The sequence below is a fragment of the Mizuhopecten yessoensis genome, unplaced genomic scaffold (genome assembly GCF_002113885.1).
Source record: "Mizuhopecten yessoensis strain PY_sf001 unplaced genomic scaffold, ASM211388v2 scaffold716331, whole genome shotgun sequence".
Lineage (NCBI taxonomy): Eukaryota > Metazoa > Mollusca > Bivalvia > Pectinida > Pectinidae > Mizuhopecten > Mizuhopecten yessoensis.
In genome coordinates, this window is record NW_018480063.1 from 883,648 (window position 1) to 895,051 (window position 11,404).

At 35.8% G+C, this 11,404-nt stretch overlaps 2 protein-coding genes across 2 annotated transcripts in view; one reads left to right on the forward strand and one right to left on the reverse strand.

Annotated features, from left to right (window-relative positions):
* The window catches only part of LOC110443175 (arf-GAP with dual PH domain-containing protein 1-like), a 23,315-nt gene extending 17,962 nt beyond the window's left edge, over window positions 1-5,353 (reverse strand). Inside the window, exon 1 of the mRNA XM_021487218.1 lies at window positions 5,252-5,353. Within this exon, the coding sequence (XP_021342893.1) occupies window positions 5,252-5,333 (82 nt within the window). The 5' untranslated portion in view covers window positions 5,334-5,353. The remainder of the gene's footprint in view (window positions 1-5,251) is intronic.
* Window positions 5,354-5,395: 42 nt separating this feature from the next.
* LOC110443176 (F-box/LRR-repeat protein 15-like) lies at window positions 5,396-9,890 on the forward strand. The gene is made up of 6 exons (XM_021487219.1): window positions 5,396-5,512; window positions 6,637-6,739; window positions 7,474-7,837; window positions 8,284-8,462; window positions 8,922-9,053; window positions 9,301-9,890. The coding sequence occupies exons 2-6, from the start codon at window positions 6,672-6,674 to the stop codon at window positions 9,482-9,484; spliced, it is 927 nt and encodes a 308-aa protein (XP_021342894.1). The 5' UTR covers window positions 5,396-5,512; window positions 6,637-6,671; the 3' UTR covers window positions 9,485-9,890.
* The last annotated feature ends 1,514 nt before the right edge of the window (window positions 9,891-11,404 follow it).

Sequence of the window (11,404 nt, forward strand, 5' to 3'; positions counted from 1 at the left end):
TCAGCCACACCATTTGTACAATTTTAAATCCCTGCCTCCCAGGAATGCTTTTGATCAAATATGATTGATATCCAGTGCACAGTTCTACAGAAGAAGTCGTTTGTAGCAATATAGCCAAATTGCCCCCTTTTGGCCCCGCCCCTAAGCCCCCTGAAGAGTCAGCCCCAACATTTGTACAATTTTTAATCACCACCACCTAGGGATGCTTCCAGTCAAATATGGTTGATATCCACTTCTAATTCCAGAGAAGAAGTCTCTTAAAGCAATATGGACAAATTGACTCCTTTTGGCCCCGCCCCTCAGCCCCCTGGGGGGTCAGCCCCACCATTTGTACAATTTTGAATCCCCACCACCTAGGGATGCTTCCAGTCAAATTTAGTTTAATTCCAACCGGTGGTTAAGAAGAAGAAGTCGTTTAAAGAAATTGTCGACGTACGGACAACGGACGGACCAAAGTGAGCTAGTAAATAATCGTGTAAGGAGAAGTTAATGAGACGACCCACTTCAGATCAAGAGGACTTGTGTCTATGTATACATTGCTGGGATCACATAAGGTCAAGATGGCTGTATTGTGTGTATGAAACTTAAAGGTCAAGTGGAGGTACTTACAGCCTCACCAAGTACTTCAACAGTAGTAGTAGTAGTACGTTAGTATGTTTCATACAGAACCATAAGTCTGCTAATCAGAGGGGAGTCGCTTTTAGGGAGGACTCATGATCAGTACAGCATGATCCTTACCGCTCCAGAAAAAATATAGATGGAGGTGCTACATACAGACCTCTTTGATTTAGGTTCATAATTAATTTATCTATATGTCACTTCGGAATGAGAAACACTTCAACTTAGTCATTCTGATCATAACAGGGCAATATGTAATTGGGTTCAGTTAGAGATCAGAGTTTGTGATATACGCCATTATAAATCTAGATTATAAAGTACTTGATTATTCCAACGAAGATGTGTTAAGCTTGAAACAGATAATTATAACATTATTTTCAGTACTTGAGTTTAATGATTTAAAAACCACAGTGTTAGTCAGTCAGTGTGGTTTATGATGACGTCAGTCTGTCCAGGTGTGTACATAATACACTGGTTGGTCACCTACAGCTTGTCATCCTAACAAACCTGTAGGCTGTGGTCATCAATCACCCAGTCCAGACTCACCTTGATAGGAAGTGTGCAATCGTGTGATCAATAACAATGGAATTTCCTATGTATCCTGTAAATAAACCCCCCAAACCGACATGTAGCGTCGATGACAAGATAACTTTTGAGAAAGTACGACTGGTGCAAGGCTAGAAATTGGAAAAAATCCAAAAGAACTGACAAGCAGACAGGGATACTCAATTGAAATGTGGCCACATAAATAGGGTGCACTTACGTGTATGATTTGGTTTAGTCCGACACCCAGGGTTGGTAGCATTTATGCCATGGTCAGTGAATATTTCTACATTAATACAATGAAAAGTAAATGATTGGCTAGGATTTTTTTTTTCTATTTGCCTCCTGGCTGATAGTCTCAAGTACAAAAAAATATATACCCTTTTCTAACCCTCTGAAATATAATCTTTATTACACATTATCAGACTTGTTTATGATGAAACCTCAATATTTTTTTCATGTTACCACAAAATTTAGATCTAGACGATCTAAATCTGGTCATGACAGAATGTGGGATTTCAAAACGTTGTAAATTGACAAGTGTTTTGAAGTTATCATTTGTAAATGATATTCCAGAAAAACACTAAAATAGATACATGTACATGTACTGATTCAATTTTTTCACCCACTAGGTAGATTGTCACATATCACCTGTTTTATATCATTAGAGTTCACAAATAATACAGAACGATTCACATTATACATATATTAGTAGACAATTTATTGGGTCATGACACAAAATATAGTACAATGTTCATGAAAAATGTAACTGATTCAGAATCACATAATCCAGACTTGTCACCAGCCCTAAAGCTTCCAACTAACTTATTATCTCCCTCACGTTTGTATAGGGAACATCCAAGTGATCAAAATAAACTGGTCTAATTTTTATCTAAATAATTCAATATTCTACAATCATATGGTGCAATGCTCATGCATATGATACAAATACATTATACGGATTTATTGCACAGGATATCCGATATGGCACAATGCTCATGATAAATGCATATACATGTATTGTACAATATATATCATGGTACAGTGCACATCACAATCAATACAGTACGTCCCTTGGTTATAATACAGTTAATATACTCTGATAAATTGTGCAAATTGCATCCTCCTTTGGCATAAAATTTCTAGATTTAGGACATATATTCATCATGTGTATAGTGTTTATATTGATAATAATCCCATATCAAATTGAAGCAAAAAAATAACAGGGCTTGGGACTTCAAATATATTAAACTGGTGGACAGTATTGCCTACATCAATGGGGCCTCATTTTTAGATGAAATGCAGGAGTACTTCCAAAGAGTCGGAGATACCATACCCAATACATACCAACACCCTGTGACCTTGTTTTTATTAACTTATTCACCCCTGAAATTTCATAATGAACTATTCCAAACTTTGAATTGGAAGGGTTCAAATGTGTCTTCAGGGATGATTGAGTCAAGTATCCCTAGCTGAACTATTGGACTCAGAATTAAAATTTCTATACTTTCTCTCTGTTATTTTCATTTCATGCATATGTGTACAGAAAAAGACATGTGCAAAAAGTGATAACTGTATCCAGGGTTACCCCATGATATAAAACATCAAATCAATATCATTAATTGATAAACATTTTAAAAACTGTAAAGAGGACCGATACATATACTATACCCCTAATTGTGTGAGTCCAACACATGCCTACCTCAGGCTACCTGCACACTGTGGTTCACACACTGACAAACTTTTCCATTCCAGACCTCTCGGTTGATTATAATTAGTATCAAACAATGTATAAAATAATGAGTTAACTTTGCCAAAAACTTTAAATGCTTATTGTCATAACAGAGGACTAGACTGTGTGGCTTAATTAATCATATTATACTCATATAATGTAAAATAGTATTTATGTGTAGTGAATTTATTGGTGTTCCGATATTAAAATTCAATTTAGTCAATTCATAGTCATTGTAGCTTATGGCCAGGTTTTATCAACTGATCATGATTTTCACTGATTTACCATGCAGTGATTGATAAAATAAAAAGTGATGTAAAAATAATACACTGTATCAATGAGTTTATCAACACATCGGCTGAAGTGCTTAATTCATACAACTGTACATGTGAATCTTTGGATGCAAACGAAAATATTTGTTCCAAAATCTTGCTCTCTAAAATAAGGGCAAGTGAATAGAAAAAAATTGCAAATCACTTTTACAAAGGTTTTAAAGAGACAGCGTTTCAGATATTAATAGTGCTTGTATAAGATCAATAAAAACAAATTAGTATAGGTACATGAACACATTTGTAGGGTTATTGAAAAGACTGATTTTTTCATTTAACGATATGATTAAATATCATTAGTCAATCCACAGGGGAAAAAGATCCATAGGAAACAAACTGGACAATAATCCATGAAGGACAAAAAGGATACAAAAATTAATAGAAAATATGGGACAAACAGGATACTTGATCCATAGGGGACACACAGGACAATAATCAATGGGGACAAACAGGAAAATAATTGTAAAAGCAAATATGGGACAAACAGGATAATGTTCCATAGGGGACAATAGGGTATACGGTAATGATCCATAGGGGACAATAGGGTATACAGTAATGATCCATAGGGGACGATAGGGTATACGGTAATGATCCATAGGGGACAATAGGGTATACGGTAATGATCCATAGGGGCCAATAGGTATACGGTAATGTTCCATAAGAGACAAACGTATCAATAACTAAAAGGGGACAAACAGGATATAAATAACACATATTAGACAAACATGTAGCCGAACTGGACTGGGTCAATCGTCGGCGGTCAGATAGCCCAATTGGTAGAGCATCCGTCTATAGTTCCAAGGGTCTCGGGTTCGAACCCCGGTCTGGCCGTGCATTTTTCATCTCCTGTTAAAAACGGGATAATGATCCATAGGGGACAAACATATTTATAACCCATATATAGGACAAACAAGATACTAAACAAATAGGGAACAAACAGGATAATGATCCATAGGGGAGAAATAAGATAGTGATCATTTGGGAGAAATAGGATAGTTATTTTTTGGGAGAAATAGGATACTTAGTGATCTTTGGGGAGAAATAGGATAATGATCAATAAGTGAGTGGGTTAACATAGAACAGACATAAAGTTATTCCCATAGTTATGTTCACTGGGCAGACAAAGGGTTGATGATCATCCATGGGGAGACAGTATGTGATCCATAGAAGGAGACATTTAGATAATGTTTGGAATTTTTTGAAATGATGCGGAAAGCAAGTGGCACTCAGATTTAGAAAAGTTCATTGTTTAAAAGGGCTTAATTTCATGTAATTTGCAATCCACTAACTTCGAAATATTTTGTCCTGCAATGACCTTTAATTTGTGCTTTAAGTGTCTGTACCGATTCAACACTACTAAGTGACTTCCAAATACTTGTGATAATGTAACACATTTCAACATCTGAAATTATTCTTATTATCATAATTATAAGGTTAGCCTATGATACAACTTATAACAAATTATCAAACCAATAATTATAATTTTAAACGAAACTTGCAGAAATATCCATTACTAGTTGTAAACAGTTCAGTCAGTTGACAATCAAGTTTTTTACCCAATGTACTTTTCGGTCTATATAATTTGCCTGATGTATTAGTGTAGCATAATCTTTAAGTATAATGCTGTAACCAGAAATGTTATTTTGTCTTGTCCGTTTCAATTGAAAACCTTAAACTTTCCTTTCTGGTGGCTACTGTAAGTTTGTAAATTGTAGGCCTGGTTAGTATATCCGACAGGTGCCCGTACCTCAATATTGCTATAAATTGTTGATAGCTAGTACTGCTCTAACAGGGACAGTTGTATCGTTAACGTATGACACGAATATACACGTTGATACAAGAATATTATTTTTTTAAAAACATAACTTGATGGTATGAGATACCTGACTTAGTATCGAAACAGACTGGACACAGGTGCACCTGTCGTCTGGGCACTAATCATTGCCAACCATTGCACTCGGACTTACGAACGAGGACCAAACAAGCATTCTCTTTATATATACATTCTGATACTAAAACAAAATCTTACTAGCTTCCCCACACTCAGCACACGTGTTATTTCCTGGTATTGCCAGCAGGTTCAACAGCCGATGTCTATTCGTGTCCGCCATCTTTGATATGGGATATTACTCATTTCTACTACCGCCTTCTAAAAATAGAAAATAAATTCTAGGGTATCCCGCTAATGACGTCACGTTTACGGAAGGACGTGAATGTGTGCTTCGTCGTAGTTGTAGGATCGAATCATGTTAAGCAGCCTTCAAAATGTGACTAATCGACAACAAATCAGGTATCACAAGTACTATTCTTACAGTAGTGCTAACACTAGTACTGTGTTAATATCTTTTAACAATATAAACCTAGCGCCGGAAGGAAGCTACATGGATAACAACTCGTCCCGACTGTTAGATGTTTTATAGAAATGTGACAGCTGTTGAGACATTTCGCCCACAATTATCAACAATCAGATGTTTAATCTCCCCATTAAAATTAACCTATATGTAATGTCTAGTCATTTGTCTAAGTTGTACTAAGGCAGTGATAATGTATGCATCAAGCCTCAGTTGAGTTTCTATTTCCTAATCTATGACGATGTAATTTTATAATTAAGCAATTTAATTAGCAGTCCAATTATAAATACTCAATACTAAGTTATAACACGGAATAATCTAAGTCCGTGGTTATAATAACATAATACCTGAAAAATTCAGATACACTGACTAAAAGTGCTACAGTTGCAGGTGCACGTGGTTGAAACTAAGGCACGGTTTTCCTCCAGTGCCTAAAACTGTAATCTGCGATTTCATCGTGTTTATCCTAGCTGCCATAATATTGGCCTGTGTCACAATATATGTAATCTCTGACTAAGTATGAGGTAAGGTGTATCACAACTTGAATAAAATTTGACAACTTGGACAGAGCTAAGAGCCAAATGGAGTCAGAAACAATGGAACGTCATTTCAGATCAGATCAGTATGACAGTAATTGATCTTTAATTATTCTGATATAGCCATCGCTTGTTGGTGGTGTCTCATTTTATAAATATTGCTAGTTATAGCCTCGATACTCCACGGATGATGCTCCAACTTAAACTCTCTGCACCCCTGGAATATGTCATGAAAAAATGGAAGGCTCAGTGTGTGCCACCTCATATTGTGGATAAGACAAGAAGACTTGTTAGATCCTTTGATGTACATCAAAAGAATCTTGAGGTCACAAGAAACAGTATAATTGACTGGCTTTGAAGTTGTGCATGCTCCTCTGTAATCTTCACAGGACAGGTATCAGTTTAGTGATTGGTCATAAGCTATATCATGCCTTCAATATTGCCATGACATACTCCAGGGGTTACCAGAGAATTTGTAAGTGAGCGTAATGCTACAATATTGAAGATTATTTGGATACCTTTTTTAGACACAATGCTGAAAATGAGGTAAAATAACACAAGAATGACTAGCACAGAGAAGCAGGAGGAGGAGAAGGGTACCTGCAGGAGCCCAGGAAATGAAATTGAAGAGTATGTAGTTTAAACTTCTTTATAAGCATAACCATTGTGTTTGCTCTAAATTTTGAAAACAGTATACCAGGAAATGTACATGTTCGCCCAGGCAAAACTTCGCCCTACACATGTGAAATCAAAATTCGCCAAGTGTTCATTTTCTCCTTTAACATTTAATTACTATGTAAATTATGATGTTGAATAATGTTCGCAGTAAAGATGAATTCGCCCTCATTCTAGAGGTTGAAAAAGGCGAAATTTAAACTGTAGTGAACATTTCCCAGTATACAGTGAAGTATTTAGTGCAAGAAATAAATAAATTTGTGACTTTACAAGTAAAGAGCCACCATAAAACACACAATTTTCCATCTTGAGATAATTTGGTTCATAGCTTTCAATGATAGCTTTAAATTATATACTGTATAATGCAAATCCTAGTGCGATAATACGTCGGAGACAGTCTGAACTTTACTAGAAGAAGAAAAAATAAACAATGCATTAGGGCATCTGCACTTTTGTAGAAGAAGAAGAAGAAGAAAAAAAATAAACAATGCATGAGGGCCTGTTTGTTACATGCAAGTATTACTGAGCCTGAATAATTTTAAATATATAGTCTTGACAAAGGAATAATTTAAAATTGAAGTAACTATTATCATATTGTTTAATTGCTTATAGCATTACCTATAGTATGCTACTTGTTACTGGTAACAATTTAATTTGTGATACTGTATTACAATGTAACTTTTATCCAGAGATGAATACAGCTTGAGTGTGTTTGACCTGCCTTGGGAGGATGTTCTCTTCAGAAGTATACTGTCTTATCTCCCCCTTACAACACTGTTCCAGTTCAGAAAAGTTTGCAAGATTGCAAAGGAAATGGTTGCCAATTATTTCTCCCAGACAAAGTACCTAAATCTGTGTCAGGTTGCATTTCGTATGACCTCAAGTGCATTCCACATAATGACAGACAATAACTTTAGCCTGGAAGTAATTGTGATGAGAAATGCCAAGGACTGGCTGAGTAACGACCTGTTTCTACCTCTAATACACAACTCACACAGGCTTATCAAGGGAGACCTCACAAACTGTCAGACCGTCAACAATGTCTGTTTACAGGTAGGTTAAACTTTTAGTAATGGGTAATGTATATAACCTACAAGTTATTTGTTGTAATATATAACATGTATTACATATACTGTATTTATTGGAAACTTCTGTAAATCACCCTGCGTCTGTGGTCCGTGGTCCGCCCGTCGCCCGTCATCATATATAATTTGATAAAAGATCCCTCCAGTACTTCCTGAGAAATAGCCATAACAAACCTTCACAAACAAAATCCAAGATGGCTGCCTATCGGCCATGTTGTTTATTCGATGAGTCTCAAGAGTTGCCCTGCACAACTAGGGACCAAGAGGAACCTACTTCTTAAGAAATAGCGATAACAAGAATTGGTTAAGGACGGACCACGGATGCAGGGTAATTTGAATAGCCCATCATCAGATGATGTTGGGCTAAAAAGTACCTGGTATATCTATATATAACACCAGCTTACTTCTGTTTAGGCTCTGTCATCTACCTGTAAGAACCTGCGAGAGTTGTACTTGCGGGACTGCCATTGGGTCAGTGTTGAAGGCATCAAAGCAGTCTCCCTCAACTGTAAAAACCTTGAGAAACTTGACTTAACTGGATGCTGGGAAGTCAATGACAATGCTGTAGTTGTCATAGCAATCTATTCCCAAAAGTAAGGTCTTACTTAAATGTGCTTGAAGTTTTGTAGATGTACTGTACAAGAACAAAATCTGAGTTACATTTACAATCCATAATGTTGAGTTTACATGTATTATGAACAAATCAATGTTCAGAACTACAAATAAAGCAGACCAGTCACAAGAAGATACCTAATTGCTCAATTTTTGGTATTAACTCTTTTTTCATCATTAAGAACAGATTATCATATTAATAGTGCTTAGAAACATAATAGTCTTATTTTTGCTATTTGTATCTCTTCCATAATTTCCATATATTGAACAGTATGATCAGTAAATACTCATCAGATACAGGGAATCATTAAACCAGTACTGTACACACTGAAAGAAAATAACACATACCAATTACTAGGTTTATGAATTTTTACATTTACACTATAAGGTACATTGTACTACAGCTGTGATGTATTTGTATGTTTTTGTTATTAACGTAGGCTGAAGTACCTATCTGTTGCCAAGATCTACGGTTTAACAGATCACGCTATCAGTTCTTTGGCCAAATCCAGCAAGTCGTTGGTACACCTTAATGTCCAGGGATGTTGGAGACTCTCGGACGACTCTATTAGGTCAGATGGATTACTAATATAAAACTTTAAATACCTTTTAAGTTTTTGGTTAAGAAAAAACAAAAATCATTTCATCTTAAATAGGAAGTATAAATCATATGGCTTCAAAACAATACTCTTATTGTTTCCCATGCTTATGATTCAAAGAGATCCATTCCAAACAAAGACATACAGTACATCTGTAACGTTTGCTTATACAATATCAACAAATACAAAATAATCAGAAATCTCTAATTACTTTATTCAGAGACCTTGCAGAGTACAGCCGGAGTCTGAAAGTGCTACAAGTGAGGGAATGTCGTGATATCACCGAGGGAAGTTTGGCACGTTTACGTGTGAAGCAAGTCAAACTTGATGTTAGACCTCCACCTCATCTCCGGAACTTGAATGCTTTACACACACTGAATCAAAGACTTAACGTTCAAATATGAAACAGTGTGTTCAGGGAATATCAATCAACAATTCAATAATCTAGTGGTCAAAAAGTAGGGAGATCCTCGTCCGAATCACTAGCCTCGGAACACTCCAGGAGGTCAGCATTGATCACACGACATTTCCTCCTTACTGACACCACTGTATCAGCTGGTGGTGTAAGGGGAGGTGACTCTGATCCTGTGACAGCATTTCCTGTTTCATGTTGAGGAGAACAAGTAACACTGTATGTTTCTGTAATGTAAAGATGTAAAGTTTATTATGATTTAATTTTATTATTTATTAATTCTGAAAAATATTGAAATTTCAAAAAGCTCATCTCATGATCTGTATGATGGACAGATGGATTATGATCCCATCCATATCCACAATGGGGACCAAAAAATATAAATATTAACACAAATCATATTTGCATTTGTGATGCTTATTCATAGCATACACCTACCAAATAAAGCAATGCATTATAAACATAGAAAACGGTGACTTTCTGGATACACCAACTTTACTGCAAAAGTAGGTCGGAGCCGAAAATGTGGAGTCTTCAGAATCATGCAAACTTTTATCAATGTTCATCATTGAGAAGGATTCTGGCATGCATGACATCTGGGTCACAGTGACCTGTATCTGTATCTCAATTACATACAGTATTACCAAGTTGATAGAGGTGGGTGTTGCAATTTTGGAAGTTGAGTGAGCAGTGAGAAAAGTTCAAATTTGCAATGAATCCAGGTGTGAATTGATTTGTTTAATGCATGGAAAATGGCTACAGTTATGTCGTCAGAAACTGAGAAAACTTTGGCTGATTGACGTGTGATGTGTGATCTTGTGACAAAGCATAGGAAAAAAGCTGGTTGTAACTCAGGATGAGTTAAACAGGAGAGTGCGCCACTCAGTGCTTCCTTTTGTGATGTTGACCCTGTCCTGTTATATGACCGGAGTGAGAATTTGTTTATGGGGTTAGACATAAATATGATATGTCTTGTATCAAAATTTTGATCATTCAAACATTGTACGATTTTTGATGAGCTTTCATTCGTGTCAATGCATGCATTGGTTCAAAATCAATGTCTGCCAATTAAATATTTGTTAAGTTTCATTCCCGCTAGATGATAAATCTAAGCAAAAAGGCAAAAAAAGATCATTTGATTCTGTCATGGTTAGTTCTGATAAATTGTCTTTTTGTTGTTGTAATAAAAGTATTTTTTAAATATTTTTTACACAAAATACAATTATATTGTCAAGTTTAACAATGCTAAGTGACATTTCAGCAGCTGTCACGTTTGTTTACATTGGATATTGTAGTTCCGGTCTGTGTTGTATTAATACGCTAAGAATTGTGTCTCGTGATGCGGCATTTACATGTAAAATCCCATCATCGATATAGTTCTCAAATTGCTTATATAGTGACAATGCCATGCAAATGTAAATATATGTATATCTATTTATTGCTTTAATTCAGACTTATTTAATATTGAACATTAAGACATGTATTTGGTTTAATTAAATAAAAATAGTTTACCTGAAATACATACCGTCTTAAAACCCTATTGTAGTTCAACAGACTACACAACAACCTTGCAATGTCACCACCAATTCATACAAACAAACTATCCTAATTCTTTCTGATCATTGTGGAAATGGTAGTAGTTATACAACATGTAGATAAGAACAACTTTTGGATCTTTTCAAAGTCTAAACTAGAACAAGAACAGGGCAGCAAGGGCTTCATCATGTGCCTTACTGTAACTGCTCACCCTCATGGTCATTTTTTAGTTACCCTGACCTTGACCTTTTGCACATCTACATATCACAGTGTATTCAAAGGAATAAGTTATGTTTATCTTAACCACATAGAGAAGATGAGCAGTTGCTGAGTCATCATGTTTACCTTGACTAGACATCAAAGGACTAGGCTGAAC